This window comes from Chrysemys picta, chromosome 21, assembly GCF_011386835.1.
Source record: "Chrysemys picta bellii isolate R12L10 chromosome 21, ASM1138683v2, whole genome shotgun sequence".
Lineage (NCBI taxonomy): Eukaryota > Metazoa > Chordata > Testudines > Emydidae > Chrysemys > Chrysemys picta.
In genome coordinates this window covers 21441890-21462811 of record NC_088811.1, presented here as the reverse complement: position 1 = coordinate 21462811, position 20922 = coordinate 21441890, and the positions used below count along the sequence as shown (strand labels likewise).

The following is a 20922-nucleotide window of genomic DNA, read 5'->3' as shown; positions in this document are numbered from 1 at the left end:
GGACACTACTGCAGTCAGTGGACGTTAGACTTGTATGCATCTGGTGTGAGATGAGAATCAGGTCCTATAACTTAAGGGCCCAGTCCGGTTCCATTAAAGTCCATGGCAAAACTTGTATTGACCTCCATGGGAGCAGGGAAGTGGGAGGAGAGGAAGAGGACAAATAATTTTAAAACTTACACTGTGGAGTCCATTCTCTGTCACGCTGTCGAGAACTCCATTGGTATAATGTATGTGTGCAAGGTCTGTCTCCTGCGTCTAGTGAATTATCAGTTTTGATGGCTGCTTTGTTGGATAACAACTACCAAGAATTTCTATCTAAGCATCTTGAAATTCACCAGGCAGCCCTCAAGGCTACTCACTTGTCATCTGGCTGAAGACCATCAAGCTGGCTGCTATTGTGGAGCTGAGGAATATATCATGCTATTTTTTCCTGACATTTCTTTCCAGATGTTGTGGGCTGAAGGAGGGTCAGTGGTGACCGTTCTGAGGCTACTTTAATAAGCCTGGATTTTCATCGATGTCACCGTACGGGCTTATAATAGGTTCAGAGTTCTTTATTTAATGCCCTGACTTAATCAGTCCCCCTACAACTATGGAGTGATGCAAAGAATTAATCTATGTAACAACCCTGCTCAGCCCTCCTTTTTAAGACACATCTCCTGAATGCCCTAATTTTGGTTTAGGATATTCTGTTTTCTCAAACTTCTCTTGTAAGAATGAGGTTCTAAAGAGTGAAAGTCATCTCAGTGCAGAGGGCCTAAACAAGGCCTCTAGTTATGGGGCTAGTGGTGTTCTAAAGCTTATACAGGCCCCCTTGGGATTGGGGTGACATTCATCCCAAGAGTTAATCAGGTTTAGTGTGCAAAGGCTGGATTCTTCAGGGCTTTTTTCTGCAAAGCTTCATTAAAGTCAATTGGAGCCTTGCCTGAGTAGGGAATGCAAGTGAGTGTAAGTGAATGGAGACCTCTGACATGGTGGATTTCATGCCCGGGTGTGAAGGACTGCACAGGGCATGATTCTCATCTCATCTATGCTGGTGTAATTCCACTGACATTAGTGGAGTTACTCTGGAGTTACACCAGTGTGAGTGAGGGGGAAATCAGGCCCGTCTGTCTTTGATAGGTTTCCATTAACACTCAGTCAAGACCCTGTTGTATGCTCCTTATAAAAATAACTGTTTCATAATCAATAAAACTTGAGCCAGTATCAGTGATAGAATAAAAAAACCCAGCAAGGAGCTGCCTGGCAGATTCAGTTCAGAGGTTCTGTTTCTTCTGAAGAAGCTCATAATGCGAGAGAACAGCTGTTGTACATCAAACCATGATAATGAAAAAAATCCCAGCAGAGATCTTGGATGTTTTTAAATTTTGGACTTGTAACGATATTGGCATCTAAGCAAAAGACACTTGCAAGGCTCATTCTGGGAATTTTCTAGCATGAGCTAGATCCACCTGTGTGTATGAACACAAAACACTTTCATGACATTTGCAATAATTTTTGACCTACCTCTCAACTGTGACAGAAAACCATAGAGATGGGGAAAGGGCCATTCGGTTGGGGGGAGAACAGTTGTCCCATCAGGGGTTGTTCCTTAAATATATTTCTTAAGTGTTTTGTTTAATTCAGCTGGAAAAGCTAAAGGAGTAAAACTGGATATCAGGGGTTAGATTTTTAAATTTAAGACTCTGTGAGGGTCTCTTGTTAAATGTTGCATTTGGCTGCTGAATTCCAACAAAAGCAACAAATAAAATGAGGCGGGTGGTGATTATTGAGGAGGGGAAGGGTTGTGTGTGAATGTTCAGTGTTCAATACATTAGGAATTCAAAAGCAGAGGGAATAGTACCTGATGATGGAATAATTTATAGGCAAAGAAGTCTTTTTTGTCTTTAAACATCACAGATGTGTTCCATTTGAGAGGTATAGTATGAATTGTGATGTCCACTTATTGCACCAAACTAAGGAGCTGTTAACTGGTGTTTTGGGATATGAATGAAGAGAGTTGTTCACTTAAAATACTATTTTAGCACATAAAACATGCACTATATTATGCCCATCTTGCAGTTGCGCCTCCAGAGTATGTTGCTAAATAGGATCTGGCTAGGTCAGTACCTGAATAGGACTCCTCCAAGGATCACCTGAGGTTCTTCTGCAAAATTACATAGGGGAGACAAAAATCTCACCTTGGGTAGACACCAAATCCAGCTAGGGCAAGCTCGAGATGTTTTGCAACTCTCCCTGCAACATGGCTGCACTGTCCTTGCAATAGAGAGGGAGAACAAGTTCCCTTCTAACTGATAGAGGAAACCAAGTCCCAGTGCTAAAGGTTCCTGCTGGAAAATATAGAATGCAGGTGAATTAACATAAAACAAAGCAAATGGGTACAAAGTGGAATGTGTGTAACCCGGGAAAACACTCTCCGAATAGCAGGCTCAGTCTGGCACTCTGGGTGATACTCACCCAGTACGGAGGGCTGCTTGCAAGGCACTGTGGTGTTCTTAAGTCCTCCATAAACCCTATTTTCAAGGGTTAAATGGGATTTAAATGGTACGTAGGCCCTTGCAAGTGGGCCTTCTGCCCGGGGCTGGGTTTCAGTGGCTGAAAACCCAGAACCTCCGTTGTTTTCAATGGAATGCCCAATACATACAGGATCTGATGCCAGGTGACTTGTAACATACAAAACTACATTCGTGCCTAGTACAAACCCATTAAAGTCCATGGTGTTACATAGGGATGGGTTTTGCCCCAGAGAATAAAATGAGCAATTGAACAAAATGATTGAAATGGCTTCTTACCATTGGCTGTTTTCAGTTCCCATAGTTGCACAAAGGTGGACAAGTGAGGGCAGGGGTGTTTTTTCTTTTGTTCCTGCCCTTCCCTCCCGTTTTTGTGTGGGGGCGGGGGCGTTTGTACCTATAGGTGGCCTTCTGTTCCTCTGATAAACCGTAATATTGGAGTCTTTAAATGACTGAGATGAAATGTTAAAGTGCAATTATAATATGTTTAAAAATGTTATTTCTTCATTGCTGTTCCCAATCTCCAACCAGCAGTGCAATTAAAAAAGCACTCGAGATAGAGCCAAGACTCTTCCCTTGGTTGCATCTACTGAATTGTGTGGGAGTGCATGGGTGTAATCCTGTAAACAGCCTTATCCCTGCAAATATCATGGGCCAGTATCACCAGTACACTTTGCATCACCACAGCAGCCTAAAGGAGCTAAGTGGCTGCAAACTTGGTTTAAATGGTTGTTGAAGATGGGTTTATTGCTGCTTTTAATCACTGTAATAGTACAGAGCATCCAAAGTGAGGTGGCAAATTTGGTCCCAAATCTACAAATAAACATGCATTTAATTCATATGGAAATCACCTTGATTTCTTGTATGTTACTTCCCTCTCTTTCCATGGTGTCTGTAACCTTTGACATTACTCTTAGCTTGTGGTAAAAGAACACGACCTACAAAAATGGAACAGATGCTAAAAGAACCAATAGTCCAGCTGTTCAGCATTTGATGGTTACAAAAGAATCTGTCTGTTCTTTAGATTTTTTTTTTCTTACAGAATATTTTTCAGCCAGTTCATTTGAAAAGTTGGATGTAATTGACTGCTCCCCACAAGCCCTGAGCACAGGAAACATTCCTGCATTTTTATCTTGGGAGATTTGTTAGTAGGAGTGGTCCGTCTGTTTTTTAAGCAGGTATCTCATTTCAGTGATTCATGAGCACTAATTTGACAATAGTTTGTTTTAGTCAATAAAACATTTCAAATGCGCCCACTGATGTAAATGGTCCCTCTTCTAACAACCTTTTGCTGTGTTTTATGTTAATCTAAATGGGGCTGTTTGTAATGTGGGGTAAATAGACTTCGTAGTCCTCCAGGTGCATGTTTTATCTGCTCAAGTATTACGTTTAAGTGGACTAGTTCCCGCTGTTCCTCTGACTTTGCCTAGAATGGACACAGCTTTACAGTTTTGATGGGATGTTTAACAGTTATTTTAAAAACTAACTTGTGCTTTTGTACAAAGAGCGAACAAGTGAGCAGGTCACTGAAGTTTAAAAAGAATAAGCCTGACTGCAGATGGCACCTCCAAGTGGGGGCCCAATGGCTGCCTCGTGGGAAATCTGTTTTCACAAGAGCAAGTGGTAGTGAACCGTTGATAACGATGTGTCTTACAAGATCCTGGCTTTTACTGTCTTGTCCCAGTATGAGCCTTGGGAGGGCTTGAAGGGAGGGCGGTAAAGCCGTATACACCAATCTGACTCGTTTCACATTGATGGCTTTTGCTCTGACATGCTGTTTTCTTTCAGATGAAGAATCTCATGAACTTGCCTGGCTTTGGAAACACGTCAAGGGCAGGGTGCAAAACACACTAGTAGGACATGACCCTTAACCTTTTCTCTAAAGAGTAGCCCTATAGGTATATAAGATAAATAGAGCTTAAAACGTGGGGTTGGTTTTATTGTAAGTTTGGTTTTTGGTTTTTTTTCCTAAGTAAAAATAATGTTTGTTTTAGTGGTTGGGTGTGGGGGAGTAAAGCAGAAACAGCTTTAAGAATTTTCTGATAAGCTTTTTATAAAATGCATATTCAATTGTATAATTGTGGCACGTGGTTATAGAATGGGGTGAATGAAAGCTAATGGGGCAACTGGGCTGAACATCTGAAGAGTGAATTGCTTTCATTTGTGATGTTATCTTTGGCTGCGGTGGCCTAGAACTCAATTGATGTGTTGCCCCCCAATCTCTTGCAAAACTAACGTGCATAAACTCCCATCACTTTCGGCCAGCACAAGCCCTATGCTCCATTTAAACCCAGTTTTGATGACTTCAGTGGTGCGTAGGCTTTGTGCTAGCCCCCTGCACAGGAATGTCACCTCCTATGAAGTCTATAGAGGTAGCAATTCTTCTGGGCTACTACCTGAGATAACATCTTATTGTTGCAGTCTTTCCTCCCCTCCGTCACCTGCTATTCAGGGGAGGGGGGCTAAAGGGACCAAGGAAGGCAAAAGACATCCATCCCTATGAATATATACACGTGTGTGTGTATATATAAGAATGCAAAGGCTGCAAATGGCCAGATCATCGCAAGAGCTGAGTGAGTGAGGACATGCAGTGCCTAGTAATTAGGCAGGTGTGAAACTAAGGCTTGAAAGTGCATGAAAATACTCTGGGCAGCATGTATGGTTTTTAAAAAACACCACCTCTGGGAGCTAATCTCATGTTAATCGTCTCATGATGTGGGGCAGAAGGGCTACAGCCAGGCTGGCACGTTAGCATTGACAGCTGCCAAAGGAAGCACCAAGATGAGCGCTGGCCCCTTTAATGGCAGAGGAACTGCTGGCTGTCTCAGGTCTCCCCACAAAGAACAACAGTCAGGTACTAATTTACACACCAATAGCAGGAAAACTCCCCTCTTTGTAAGGCTGTCCCAAAAGCAAACTTTTGAAGGAAGGATCTAAATATAGAGTATTGGAGTTGGGGGGCACTAGTCCTTGTCCCCCGTTCCACCACTTTTGCATCAACTCTTTAAAATCCAAACTGGGCTGCGATTGGTATTTAGCGTTTTATTGGCTTTACTTTTATTTAAGGAAAAAAACCTATAAGGCCAAGAAGCTCCTGTCCCCTTTTAACAGCAGTTCTGTGTCCCAGGACACATTGCAATAGGATCTCCATTAAAAACCTAGCTCCATGTTCACACAATAAAATTCGCCCTCTCTAAGACTCCCTCAGCTTGACCCTAGAACGGATTCACAGATACTTGGGGAATTTAACTATAGACTCAACGCTGATCCATTGGGCCTTCTCCTGTTCTTCAAGGATCTATGCTTAAATAATTTCCTCTTGGAAAGGCAGCGGCAAAGGTCTTCTCGTCCTGACTCTGTCTCCCCCTGCTGGGTTCCAGGTATATTTCACCACTTTAAGAAGCTGTTCCTGAGTGAGCAAGCAGGCCGAGCCCAGGCTCTGGAGTTTGTCCGCAAGAATGTCGCCAATGCCCTCTCTATGGCTAACCTGATCATGGGTCTGTCTTCCATCCTCTGCAGCCTAAATGGGTATGTCTGGGTCTGGGGCTTCACAGAGTGGTGTGGTTTCATGGGAGGGACTGCATAATTGGCAGGGGTGGAGGGAGGGACAGGGAATCCTCATTATAATCAATGAGAACTTCCATTTGCTCCACTGGGGGAAGAGTCAGGGCCACTAAGGCCATGTTTACATTTGAAAAGACTACCGGGGTATGAATGGCGGAGCGCACCAAAGAGCTGCACACTAACTGCCCTATGTGGATGCTCCTGCTGCAAACCAAAAGGGACCCAGTGCACGTGAATCCAGTCGTCTTTCCAACAGGACTGTGTTAATGTGAACTAGGAACCTTTTAGTTTACACCCACAGTGTGCACAGGGGACAGCTAAAGCGCAACTCTGGTGCGCTCTGCAGTTTGCACCCCCTGAGCTGCACTGCGGTGCTGTGTAGACAAACCATTAGCTAACTAACACATGTGCATTTCAAAACGTGACACTTTGCCCTCGTGTGGGCGTGGCCTAAGGTGACCAGGTTGCATTCCTCCCCTGACATCTCCAAGGTGATGGCTATCAGAGCTGGTGAGGGATGGCTGTTGCCTCAAGGAATTTCTGAGCTATGTCCTGCCATGATTTACACCCTCTGCTCCCTTGTGGACTTCAGTGGAATGCCTGGACTGTAACTCAGGATAAGAATTGGCCCATGTAGCATAACATTTCTCTGCACTGCATTATCAGTGAGCTGCCAAGGTTCCTCCTCCAGGCTAAGTAAGCAACACTGTAGGTAGGAAAGAAAAGAGACCTGATGAGGTAACAAAGCAGCGAAGGGATTGAAGAGAGTTAAACAGGCACAGGGGAATATACTCAAGGTTGTCTTCTGCCCGTATGAGTAGGAGTTTCCATAAATTTCTGCAGGGTGCCAAAAAGGCCTTTCCTTATACATTGTCCTGTAAGGATACCCAGCTAAAAATATTCCCTGGACTTTATCACTTGTTAATTTATATGGTGCATCTGGAATTGAATGCCCAGTCCTGCAGCCCTACTCTGATACCGCTCCTGTTGAGATCACTGTAGGGATCTGCCTCCATTCAGACTGCTAAATTGGGGTTTGAAATCTCATCGGGGCTTGTCAAACGGAATCATTTCTGCTCATAAAATAGAATAAAAAGAAAAGAGCTGCTCGTCCCAGACTTTTGTCCTCCAGGCAAAATAGTCTTTAATAGAACAACAAATAACTCCTGGGCCATGCAGTGCTATTTCCACATGGTATGGCTTGTGTGCTGTGTTTCGTTCAGGAGGAGGAATCACAGGGAGACATTTTCCAGGAGCAAAGCCAACCTGGCAGTCTAGTGTGTAGCTGCCGCTACACAACCAGAGTTGGATGTTTGGTTACAGCTCAGTAAAAGGGCTGGTTTCTCATCAGTGTAAAGTGGGGTAGCGCCACTGACCAGAGTAAGGTTCTGTGATTGAACCTTGGTCACATGCCAGGCTTTAGCTTCGTTATGTGACCTGGTTACAGCATGGCTGGCTCCTGGCACACTAGAGCTCTGATTGTGGAGCACATGACTCTGCTGTGGTAACACAGATGGCTCCCTATTACACTATTTATGTTTGTTAAAGTGAGGGGGGAAGGGAGATGTCAAGCAATATAGCCCCAAAACTTAGGCTTGGGCATTTTTTAAACCAAAAATGTAGCCTATAAAATCAACAGAAACACTTGTTATTGGGCACTTAGCTCAAGTGGTAGCAGACTCTGTTTCGTACCTGGAGGAGCCGAGTTCCAGCCTGGCTGGTACTGCAAAGTGCCAGGAGTTCGTGGTGTGCAGTGTAGTGAAAACGAGGAAATTACAATACAAACATTTTGATACATGGTGCAAACAAAAATTGTGCAAGAGAGAACAGAATAGGACACCCCAGTACCTAATTTGGGGATAATTCTGTAGCACCCATTACTGTAGTTTCTAAGAAGTATGAAACCACATAATTTGGGGTCTGCACCCAAAAATCCCATTTATGAATAGGGGTCTACATAAATGGTGGAGAAATTACACAGTTTTCACGGGTTGGTCATGGCATAAATAGCAAATTTTGTGGATGTGTTTAGACATCAGCGTTTCTCAAACTGGAGGGCCTGACCCAAAAGGGGGTGTCAAGACTATTGTAGGGTGGGCATTAGAGCGGCAGCCACTGGCCAGGCACCCTGCTCTGAAGGTAGCGCCGCTGCCAACAGAAGCGCAGAGGTAAGGACGGCACCCTTCTGCGGTGCTACCAGCGGCAGCACTGCCTTCAGAGCTGGGTGCCCAGCCAGCAGCCACCGCTCTCCATCTGCCCACCTCTGAAGGCAGCACAGGGGGAAGGTGACAGTATTGCCACCCTTCCTTTTCCCCCCAATAGATTTCACACAGGAGACCAGATTTCATGGTGCATGACACGTTTTTCACAGCCATGAATTTGGTAAGGCCCTTTTTATGAATCATATCTAGGAACCTCTGCGATCATCGAATACCTGCAGGGAAATGTATTAACTCTGTTTGGATGAGAGATGCTCCCCTTTCTCCCTCAAGGTGAAGTGAACACAACAAATTAAGTAGATGGGGATGATAGATGAACAAATACTCCTCGAAGGACAGGGATTCTGTTGCATTTGGATACCATCTTGTACCCGTTCACAGCAACCAAATGGAGATTGTACTACAGCAGCCTAAGGGATGTGCCTGGTGCATAGGAATTAATAAATGCGGTGCTTATGAAAGCAGTGATGCCGTGGGTGGAGCCCCACTTCGTGGAGGCTAACCCCCACTCCACCCTTCCCCTTGCCCCCCTCTGCAGCCAGAGCTCTGAGGCCCCCCCCCCAGCCAGAGGAGCCCCATGCCAGCCAGAGCCCTGAGGGTCCCCGCCCACCTGCTTAGAGGAGCCCCAGGCTGGCTAGAGCTGCCGCCACAGACCCCAAGCTGCAAAGTCAAAAGCTCTTCTCTTCTTCTTTCTTCCAGAAGACGAACCTGAGCTTTTGCAATGCCCCATGCAGCTTCAGGGGCGGCTGAGAGGCAGTATGTGTTACTCAGCTTCCTGGGTTCGTCAGTCATCTCCCTGGAGTCCAGCGAGTTACTGATAAACCCAGGAAGCTGAGTAGCACAGCCTGTCTCCTCAGCCGCCCCAGAACCTGCATGGGGCATAATAAAAAGCAAAAATTTCCCCACCAAACCTGCAACCAGGGTCTGGCGGCTGCAGCTGCACGAGGGGAGGCTGCGCCTATTAGACCTGCCGCTCATGAGTCCTGGCTTGGCTAGATCTGACCGTCACTCGCAGAGCACAGGAAGTCGCAGCACTGTACTGCTGGTCAGCATCCGGTTACTCCGCTGGACCCATTTCTGTCCTCCTCTTACACCCGGGAGGGACAGAGGCACAACTTGACTAAAAGCGCTGGGGCCCTTGGAACGACAGTGCAGGAGATCCGTAGGTCCATTGAGGGGGACAGCAACAGGAGAGCTGGGGAGGGACTTATTTTGCACTGCAAAAATGATTGCACTCTGCTGAGGCACCGTATAACACTCACCTACCAAATGTGTTTTGGTTGCTTGATCTCTCTGGGAAGCTCTTACGCACTTTAATGTGGTTTGGTCAAGGCCATGGCATCCCAGACACACTACTGACTTCCCTCCTCCTCCTCCTCTCCTGTGTGATTATCCTCTAACGAGGGAGGACTGTACCTGATTCCCTGTCAGCCCATGAGCCCCTGTCTGTGGTCAAGGTCAATGGTCACCTTCCTCCATGGTTGAGCAAGTGGCATGTGTATGGGACAGGACTTTTGTCTCCCCCACATCACCGAGTGGAATTTGCTCCTCCTCTGTAAGTGTTGCGTCCCCTTCCGGAGAGCCTGGGTGAACAAGGCACCAGGAGGGTCAGGCCCGGCCCCTGGGGGAGCTATGGCCTGGGAGGTGGGAAAGGCAGAGGCGTAACAGAACATCTGGGAGTGAGCTCTGATTTCAGGCTCCTGCACTGATGCAGAGCCATGCACATTCCAGCTTCACAGGGTGTCTCCCAGCAACCCTGAAGATTAATGCTCTTGTTGCTTGTTAAAAACCTCAGAACCTGACGTAGCTATGGAGACACTAATGTCCTTCCCTTGCTCTTTTCCTCTAGGCAATACCATTGTGCTTGCTGGCTACTCCTGATTGGATTCCTGCTTGACCTAGCGGATGGAGCGGTTGCTAGGCAACTGAATGCTTGCTCAGCCCTGGGTAAGTTCCATCTTGTCGTCCTCTAGAAGCTCAAAATACCAGGCCTGTTGCTCAGGCTGTGAGACAGGCAGTGTCAATCCACTTAATGAACAAACCAGACATAATAGGTCCACTCATCCTTGATGGGCAGGATAAATTGCACCCTAGGGATAAAATTGGCCCACGGGCTGTATTGCTACCCCACCACTGCACTTGTTGCAAATTGAAACACCCAAGCTCAATAGCCATTAAACGTCGTGCCTCTCCTGGGAGCCAGTCAGCAGCAGCAGTTTTCTCCAGTAGTTCTCGTGAATGATGGCATTGCAGACAGGCCGCTAGGAAGCACTAAAACAACCATATCAGTTTGACCTGTAGATATGAAAAACCCAGGTGGGGAGCAAATTCGGTGTGTGTGGGGGAAATAACATAGGCCTCGACCCTTGCCTCTGGACAGAGAGAGGAAACATACTGCATCCCTGTCCAGAGGCTGTGGAATGGAGGCCTCTGCTGCAGTGTTCCCCTTGACGCCACTTCCAGTGGGGATCCACATATGTGGATGGGTGCTCTCCATTCATCTTCCACCATCAGATTAACTGCAAAGAGCCCTTGCTTCTGGCTTGGCCCAAGATCTATGTGAAACTCTGGGAGTGGTGAGTTTTGCCGATGGGTGAGTTTAAAACCCTTCTAATTCTGCAGGGATGCAACTTCCCTGGATAACCTATACATGATCTGATGGGGAAACTGAGAGAAACCTCCCTTAGTTTTCTATTGCCACCTGTTTTTTTTCCCACCCAACTATTTGGGCCATAATATTGATTGCTATACATCAGCTCATGCAGCATGCTAGTGGGATAGTCTGCTTGGAGGCAGAGAGAAATTGTATATTAGATCCAAATTTCCAGTGCAGTCTGGCTTCATCTGTTGTCATCCTTCAGACCAGAGCGGTTCTGGTGTGGTGTGGTTCTAGGTTTTCCAGACCTGCTGTACCACAGGAATATGTGAATACAGAATCAGCCTTGCAAGGGCAGAGGGCTAAATACAATATTCAAAAGAGAAGTTCATGAGATGGACAGGGATCTGGGGCCCAGTGCTACATTTTTAGCCCACCCAAAGCCTCCACTACAGTCACTGGGGTCAGATTCACCATTGCCCTGCACTTGGGGGAGTCATCTACACAAGTGCAAAGTGAGTATAAACTCCCTCCCCCAAATCCGAATGGTGGCATTTCACACCTGTGTTGGACAGGTGTGAACGATTGCCCCAGGCCCAGAGCAACACCGAATGGGCCTTGGGAGTGCAAGGACTATACATCCAGGCCCCTGGACATTCCCGGGTTGTTTCTCTGTGATCGACTCTCTGTGCCCCATGTAGGATTGTTCCTGTGCATGTAGCCAGGGTAAGTCCATGTTTGGGACTGGAGCAGTTTGCTTAGAGTTGAGCTGGGACGCTGCCTCCATCTGAGCAGCTCGGTCTCTGGCCCTGCTGGCTCACTGTCTTCATAGGAAAAAGGCGTTGTGGTGCTCTCCAGGTCTTTTGTCTCTCAGTGACTCTAGATCAGGTGCGCTTGGTTTATAAGCAGCATTTTTCTAACTGGCAGCCCTGCAAGGTGCCCTTGGGAGCAGGAGTCAAGGTAGGTTGTACCATAAGGCTTGGGGAGTTAACGGTTCTGACGGTACGCAGGCCAGAACCGACTCTTGCTCCCTCTGCTGTAGCTTGGCTCTCCAGAGCCAATGGGAATAAAAACAACGACATTGATTTTAGTCAGTGAAGTTGGCAGATGAGGCTCTGATACACCCAGGGAGCATAGAAGAAGGGGCCAATTTTAAAAGAAAGGGTCTTCAGGGAAAATGAAGACAGAGTCCTAAAAACAGAGCTTGAACTCAGCTTGAACTCTTCTCTTGTAGACAGTAACTCTTTGGGGCTGGGTTTAATTGTCTAGTGCAGTAAAAGTATTTTGTGTCTTACAAAACAAGTAATTGCTACTAATAATAGTTTGGGCCCCCAAGACGAGACGAGTGAAGTAAAAGTAACTGCTCAGTGGGAGTAGAGGGTCCAGAGGTTTAAACTTACAATAAAAAAACCTAGACCTCTGTCTTAATACTCTTTTGGGGGAGGAAAGCAGGAACATAGGAAGACACCATACCAGCTCAGACCCCTGGTCCATCTAGTCCTGTATTCTGCCTCTGACATGCCCAGCCCCAGAACCAGATGCCACAGGAAGGTGCATGAACCCCCTTGGCTGGCAGATGTGGGCTAATTGAACTCCCGTGCGAATGTCTTGTTCTAACCCTATATAATTGGAGATCAGGTTAAGCCCTGCAGCATCAAGTTTTATATCTCCCCCTGCCAAAATTTCTTTTGTTAGCATTAGTCATTGTAATGCTGAATATTCTTGTTCTCGATCCTTCGTTGAATCTTACCAACTTCTTGGCCTCAACAACATCCTGGCAATGAGGTCCACAGGCTCTCTCTGGAAATGAGGCCCACTGTATATAGGATTTTCTTTTATCAGTTTTGAATTTGTCACATTTCAATGTCATTGAATGGTCCCTTGTTCTGGTGTTATGAAAGAGAGCTTCTGTTCTTGCTCTTCATTACCTTCTCCAGACCAATTCCTCTTCCTCCTTTCCTGCAGCACCTCCTGTCTCCCGTAACTCTAGACCCTGCTGGTGCTATTTATGCTCTGTCCTTCCCCATTGACTCAAACCCATCTTGTGGTGGCACCAATTCTGGTGTCTCATGCTCTGGGTGTGGTGTACTTCTGACTGTACTGTGTACCGTGACACTTGCACAAGTCAATGGGGAGCCTCCACTGGAATCTTGGCAAGTACAGGACGTGGGGGAAGCAGAGCACTGCCTTTCTCTTAGCCAGTACTTGGTTAGTGCTGGCTCTGTCCAACTGTCTGAATTGGCAGGATTAATTATCAATGGTGACTGCCTCCAGTACCTGGTAATCTCTGGAGTGTGGTGCTCTAGCTTGTCTTCAGGTGGGGCGGGTTTGTTCCAGGGCAGGAAAACAGGTTATGCCCTTGACAGTCCTCAGCTGGAGTATGCAGGAAAGTTCTTAAGCCAAAGGGCACCTACTCTTCATAGATTAATAGACTCCAAGACCAGACAGGACCATTGTGATCATCTGGTCTGACCTCCGGTATTACACAGGTTAGAAAAGTTACCTAAAATAATTCCTACAGCAGATATTTTAGAAAAACGCCCAATCTTGATTTTAAAATGGTCAGCGATGGAGAATCCACCACAATCCTTGGTAAATTGTTGCAGTGATTAATTACCCTCACTGTTAAAATTTTACACCTAATATCCAGCCTGAATTGTCTAGCTTCAACTTCCAGCCACTGAATCGTGTTAGCCCTCTCTCTGCTAGATTGAAGAACCCATTATTAAATATTTGTTCCCTGTGTAGGTACTTACAGACTTGATCAAGACACCCCTTAACCTTCTCTTTGTTAAACTAAATAGATTGAGCTTCTTGAGTCTGTCACTAACAGGCAGGTTTTCTAATCCTTTAATCATTATTGTGGCTCTTCTTTGAGCCCTCTCCAATTTATCAACATCCTCTTTGAATTGTGGGAACCAGATCTGCACCCAGGATGCCAGCAACGGTCACACGAGTGCCAAATGCAGAGGTAAAATAACCTCTCTAGTCCTACTCCAGAATTTCCTGTTCATTACTCCTGGGGGAGTTCTGCGCCACTGCGCATGTGCATAATTTATGTCCCCTGCAGATTTCTTTGCTTCCCCACAGAAAAATGGCTTTCTGATGAGGAAGCAAAGGGAAACCACAAGAGCGGTCTACGACCCTCCCCAGCAGTATGTTTCGGGCAGCTGGCAGAGAGGTAAATCACTGTGGGGCGGGGGACAGGACTGCGGAAGACCTGGCTGGTAGCTCCCACTCTGTGCTAGGCTCAGCTGCTAGTTCCGGTTGGGCTGGGGAGGACGGGACTTCCTCTTCCCTTGCACGACATCCCGGGCCGTGTCAGACCCACCCCCAGATTTCTCCCCCGGCTGTAGGAACCTCTGCAAACTGGCCTCCCTCTCCCTGCCCCCCCCCCCCCCCCCACGCTTCCTGCACCCATCACTCCTTAGCTGCCGGGGAAGAGATCACTGTACAGGGAGCTGCTCCCCCATCCCCCCTAGCTCCCTGTGTATCCAGACCCCCTCATACCAGACCCTCCTGCAGAGCCTCACCCCCCCACACACTCACCCAGAACCAACCCCCCCCCCCCCGCGCAACGAGTCCCACTCCTCCTGCACCTAAACCTCCCCAACGAGCCACCCACATCCGGATCCCCACCCTACTGAGCCCCAACCAGCTGCACGTGGATCCCCACCACACTGAGCCCCATTCCCCCAGCATCTGGACTCTCCCACTGAGCTCCCCACACCCAGACCCCCCTGCCAAGCCTCAACCACCTTCACCTGGATCCCCCTGCAGAGTCCCATTACTGTTGCACCCAAAAAAACCCAACAAGCCACTGTGCATCCAGATCCCCCTCGCGCCCAGATTGCCCCACACAGAACCCTCTCCACCCACACCTGGATCCCCCCACACTAGGCCCCTCCACACTTGGATCCTGCCTGCCCACACCTGGTGCACCTGGTACAGAGGGGCAGGGCCCCGTCCTTGCGCTGTGTCAGGGCTGGGTGCAGCCTCACTGCTGAGTCCGTGTCCTGGGGGGAGCTGCACAGTGATCTCCCACCCCGTGCAGCCAGTGGCCTGTACTCCCCACTGCCATGCCGGAGCCTCCATATTTATTTGACAAATCAAATTTGCAGAATGTTAAAATACCCTGCACAGAATTTTTAATTTTGTGATGCAGAATGCCCTCAGAAGTAATAAAGTTCATGCATCCAAGGATCACATTAGCTCTTTTGGGCAGAGTGTCACACTGGGAGCTCATGGTCAGCTGATTATCCCCCATGACCCCCACTGCTTCCCAGGATAGAGTCCCCCACCCTGTAAGTATGGCCCACATTCATTGTTCCTAGATGGATACATTTAGCCATATTAAAATGCATATTGTTTGCTTGCGCCCAGTTTACCAAGCGATCCAGATCACTCTATATCAATGACCTGTCCTCTTCATTATTTCCCACTCCCCCAATTTTGTGTCCTCTGCAAACATGATTAGTGATTATTGTCTGTTTGCCTCCAGGTCACTGATAAAAACGTGAACCAGCGTAGGGCCAAGAGTCAGAGCCCATTCCAAACACATTGTCTCAATGATCCCCTGTTTACAATTACATGTTGAGATCTATCAGTTAGGCAGCTTTTAATGCATGTAACATGCAGTACCATGTTCAGTGCCTTGCAGAAGTCTATGTATATTAAGTCACTGTTACCTTTGGCAACCAAACTTGTAATCTCATCAAAAAAGAGATTGTTAGTTTGACAGGATCTACTTTCCATTTACCCGTGTTGATTGGCATTGATTATATTACCCTCCTATAGGAATATAGGCTCACATTAGACCCCAGTAAACTATGGTTTTAAACTGAGTGTGGATTTTAATATGAGTGATAGGCCTGAGACCAAAAAAAAAAAAAAAGAAATCACGAGAACGAAGGATTGTTTGTGTTAGACTTGTATTGAGCCTGGAAGTACCAGAGTTTTCTTATTTAAGATTTGGGATAAGCAACAGAAAAAGTGAATGTGTTAGTTGGATCCCAGGCATAGTAAATAATTGGTTGGAAATGCTTAGACCAGTAGCTAGGGAAAAACATGACAAAGTGATATAAACTGCTTCAGCTGACTTTAGCTAAAGTCCAGTAATTAGCAATGACTTCACTTGTGTATTAGTGTATAAAAAGCAAGGTTTTCTAAGGGTTCCTTGTCCGAGCTTTTCCTTACCTCTCTGGAGTCACGCCTTCATGGGAAGGTGTCTCCTCGGTCGGATCTGGTTGTGTTTTGGCCAGTGCTTATCACTGTATCGTTGCTGGATATTGAATGGGGGTGTATCTGTTTACATTTGTATTTTGGATGTACCCAACACCAAGTGGCCTTTGGGACTGATAAAAGAATGCTTGTCTGGCAGCTGAGTCCTGGCAAACCGCAATAAACTTACTAAGAAAATAATTTCCAGCACCACTTTTAATTCTGTATTAATTAAGTCCTGTATCAGCCGCTCCGTGATCAGACTGACAGACCTGTAATTACCTGGGTCAACCCATTTACCCTTTCTGAATATCGGCACAACACCAACTTTCTTCTGGAACTTCTCCAGCGTTCCAGCACTGATTGAAAATGAACAGTACCGGTCCAGCGAGCACCTCAGCCAGCTCTTCGAAGGCTGTTGTGTGTGGGGAGGGGAGGGAGCGGTGGTGATCCTTGGTGCCATTTCACGCTGGTAGTTGCCTTGAGGGAGAGAAAATCTTGTGTCTTGCTGTGCACTGAATGTGAAACAAGCCAAGTTCAGTGCTCAGCTAAGGCCGTGAGGGAAGGGCTGGGGAAAGGTGAGGAGGAGCAGTATGGCTCATTCGAGGGGACAGGAGAGCTCTCGAAGTTGAGAAACTCATCCACTTTGCAAACTGAACTTCTCATGCCCTGGGCAATACCAGGCCCAACTATGCCTAACTCAGTTCCTTCTTCATCAGGTAGAACTTGATCATGGATGGGTCAGAAATACAGTTGAACCCTTTGCCAAGAGGCTCCATCTCCTCTCCCTATCCTCCAGGCTCAGTAGTCTCCTCTTTGGCAGATGGAGGCCCTAAGGAGGCAGTAGGGCAGGTCTCTCTGGAGGTGAAAGGAGTTGCACCAGAAAGTGGGGGCCGTTTAAAATGTGCCTCGCTGACTGTTCCAAGTGGTTTGTAAAATCAAAGGTCAAAACTAGACTCTTCCCATCTGACAAAGCTGGAACATCTTCCCCGCCATCGCCTGCCTCACTGGAGCCCAAGCCGGAGAGTAACGTCCCTTACTTAGCTCTTCCAGTGCTTCGTTATTAGGGTGACCAGACAGCAAGTGTGAAACATTGGGACGGGGTGGGGGGTAATAGACAAAGGCCCAAATATCGGGACTGCCCCTATAAAATTGGGACATCTGGTCACCGTATTTGTTATCTTCATGGTTACACAATTGGGCCTGATTTCCACTTGAGCGTGACTAGCTTCTGCTTCCAGCTCTTAGCTCTTATTCTGCCTTGGCTGGGCTGAAGAGCCCCCTGCTGTCAGAAATCTCCCTCTCTAGACACTTATGGGTCATGAGCAAGGCATGGATGTAGTTCCTTTAGTCTCTGGAAGGGACATGCTGGGCTGGTGGCGACAGTGCTAGTCGTGTCCAGCCCATGGAGTTCCTAGTGGGTGATGCCAGACTCCTCCCAAGAGCACTGCTGGGCTTGGGAAATCCATCTGCCCCTTCCTGCCATTTGGGGAGCTGGGATCAGGTTGCGTGGTTGCTGAGCAGCTGCTTCTCACTCCCGGCAGGTGCCAAGTTGGATGACTTCGCTGACTTCACTTCATTCGGTCTGGCCACAGCTCTGCTGCTGCAGGCTCACGGGATCCTGGATGGCTTGCTGGCTATCGTCTATGTGCTCGCAGTCTTTTCCCGCTTGTGCTTCTTCTCGAGTGGTAAGTGCGTGGTCTCCCTTTCTCTGCGTGGGTCTGGAGCATGGCTACAGCCAGTAAGAAGGAGTGTAAATAGGGCGTAATATGGCTGAAAGTCCATCACCTTCTAGTTGTAGGAGTTTATTCAACGTTCTGCTCTAGTCTCTGCTACCATGGGCTGGGCAGCACCTCCTGCTGGGAGGAAATGGAATCAGACAAGTGCTGGTCCTGCTTTTTCAACTCCTGTAGCTGAGAAGCAGCCATGCCCTGTGAGGTTTTAAACAGCACAGACTCATTGGTTCTGTTTCCTATCCACTGCTGCAAGTGATGGCACCTGTGTGTGTGCCAGTGCTTGGAGGTGTGGGCGGCCCCAGTGATGGAGCTCTGCTGCTGGGGAGGAGGGAGAGCAGGTCAGCACCTGGGGGCTGGGGAGCAGTAGGAAGGGTTCAGACTCCTCAGGGCCACCATGTTCTCCTTGTGGAGTTTCCTGGTTTCTCTGTCCCACTCCAGCAGGTTTTTTTTTCTGAAGATATAGTTTTGTCCTCTGGGAGAGAGTGGGAGAGATGCCGTGTATGTGTTAGAGACACTAAAGTTGAAAGTCTCTCTGTGTTGTTAACAACACATTAAACTTTCAAAACTGTATCAGTGACCTGTCCCCTTCCTTATTTACTACTCGCCTAATTTGTGTGTCATCTGCAAACTTTATCAGTGGTGATTTGATGTTTTCTCCCAGGCTATTGATAAAAATGTGGGGGCAGGGCCAAGGACCAATCCTTGTTGAACCCCACTGGAAACACATCTGCTTGATGATGGTTCCCCATTTATGGTTACATTTTGAAACTATACGTTAGCCAGTTTTTAGTCCATTGAATATGTGCCATGTTCATTTTATATTGCTCTAGTTGTTGAATTAAAATGTTGTGTAGTACCAAGTCGCATGCTTTACAGTGCTAATGTAATTTACTTACACTTCCGTAATAAATTTGGGTAATAAAAGTAGTCTCATCAAAATGCTATCAAGTTAGTGAGACAGGATCTATTTTCCATAAGCCCATGTTGATTTGCATTAATTACATTACCTTCTTTTAATTCTTTATTAATAGGGTCCCATATCAGCCACCCCAAGATCTTACCTGGGTCGATGTCGGGCAGACAGGCCTATAACTACCTGGCTCAGCCTGTTTACCCTTTTTAAAACTGGCCCAACATTGGCTTCCCTCCAGTCATCTGGGATTTCCCCAGTGCTCCAAGACTCATTGAACATCTGCATTTTCCCTTCCAATAGCTGGAGTGCGAGAGCAACAAAAGAGTAGGTGGGAGAGAGGAAAGCAAGAGGGAGAAAAACCTGTTGGGGAGGAGAAGAGAGGAAAGAAGAAAACAAACGTAGCCCTGATTGCTCAAGGGGAAGGAGGGAGGAAAATTAGCCAACGACCCTTTTTTGGTTGGGATCCCTTTTCTCAGCATTGAGATACTGTGGTGATGGGCACAGTATGAACTCCTAGATAGTTTGTTCCACTTTCTAGTCGTTGATGTTTTCCAGCTGAGGGAAATGAAAAATCCACACAGTAAATGGTGAAACGTGATTTTTAAGTGTTCATTTTTCTTATCTCAGGTGTTGCAAATAAAATGGGCGAAGAACTGTTTGAATTTTTGGTTAACCTGTCCATGTCCCTTTTTAGGGCTGAACCAAGCATTCTCTTTTATTTCCCAGAATCCTCTGGCTTATAGCTTTGTGGCAATTTTAAAAGGAAAAGTCACCCATTCCTTCCTCTTCCTTGTAGGAATCCCTTTCATGTACCGAGGACTGCCCTGTCCCTATGCTTCTTCCCTCCTGACTGGCACATACCTCTTGACTGGGGGCAACCTTGTGGTTCTACGGATTGTAGCCATGATAATGATCCTGTTCATGGTTGACCAGGGCTTCTATCCCCATGACAAAGTACTGGAGTCCCAGCTCTGGAAAAAGATGGTCTATGCAGGGGGTAAGTTTTAAAACAAACCAGCACAAAACCTTGGCTCTCATTTGTTTCTGTGGATTCACACAAGGGGTGAAGGCGTAGTGCTTGCCCTTCATTATCTAGTCCCTTCTTTGACTTCATTCTTCAGCCCAGCTGACGGAAAGGGTAAACTAATGTGAACCAGAGTTCTTGGGAGCTGTATGAAAATATACATTTCTTTTTTGTACTGTAAACCTAAAATATATAACTAGTGTGTAAGTTCTTCAACATGTGTTTGAAACATGAGGGGGTTCTTACTCACCTGAATACAGGGTGTGCCTCTTTAAGAGAAGTAGAAATAAGAATACGTGGAAGTCCATAGTGCCTGTCATCAGAGACGTTGTGAATGCACGCTACAAAAGGGGAAGAGCATTTTCTCAGTTTTTAGGGATCGGCAAACAGGCAGAGGCACAGAAGTCACTTGTGTAAGATCACATAGTGGCCATGTTTTGACTAGGAATAGAACCAGTTTCTCACCTCTCAGTGGCTACGATGAACTCTTAGGTCGTGCTCCTTCCTACCTGAAATAAACCTAGATGATTCAGAAGCCTAGAAAGTGTCACGCCAGATCCTATCAATGGTCCATCTAGCTCTGTTTCCTTTCTCTGGGAATGGCCAGTACCAGATGTTTCAGAGGAAGGTGTAAAATACCCAACAGCTCATAATGGACAATTGCATTTTTCATTCACAGACACTTTATGCAGTATAATTTTGTTAGCTCTATTTTTGAAGTACTTTTCCTCAAGAAAGTCTAGTAAGAAGGGAATAAAAGAGGATTCAGTCTTCAGAACTGTGCTGTATTCCTGCTAGTTGATTGCTCAGATCAAATGTACTCCAACATATCCAGTCAATACCTCTCTAAATCTCCACCTGAAACATTAATTCTGGGGTTTTACCAGCCACAGAGAACAGGCCATGGCTTGTTTTGTTTTATAGAACCCTGAAATGGAGCCATGAAAGCAGCCAGAAAATTATTTTGTCTGACTTCTAGACATGGCATGAAAATTCTAGAAGCACAGAATTTGTGTGTCTACAAAGGTGGGGTCATGAAAGATCATGAAGTACATTATACATGGTGGCAGTGGCTCCTTTTGCCACAGAGTTGCATGCTGTGAAAGGTGCAGGAGACCAGATCATACTAAACAA

The 20922-nt window shown here is 46.6% G+C and overlaps 1 protein-coding gene across 13 annotated transcripts in view; it reads left to right on the top strand.

Annotated features, from left to right (window-relative positions):
* Positions 1-20922, top strand: part of TMEM269 (transmembrane protein 269) — a 38102-nt gene that overhangs the window by 13048 nt on the left and 4132 nt on the right. For 5 of the 13 annotated variants that reach the window (XM_042856241.2, XM_065574860.1, XM_065574857.1 and 2 more), the window contains 5 exons: positions 4305-4414; positions 5897-6044; positions 10149-10246; positions 17660-17803; positions 19561-19761. In XM_042856241.2, the coding sequence (XP_042712175.1) occupies positions 5995-6044; positions 10149-10246; positions 17660-17803; positions 19561-19761 (493 nt within the window). In that variant the 5' untranslated portion in view covers positions 4305-4414; positions 5897-5994. Of the gene's footprint in view, positions 1-3558; positions 4415-5896; positions 6045-10148; positions 10247-17659; positions 17804-19560; positions 19762-20922 lie in introns of those variants that run through there. The other 8 variants (XM_065574861.1, XM_065574864.1, XM_065574862.1 and 5 more) reach the window with 4 other exon arrangements.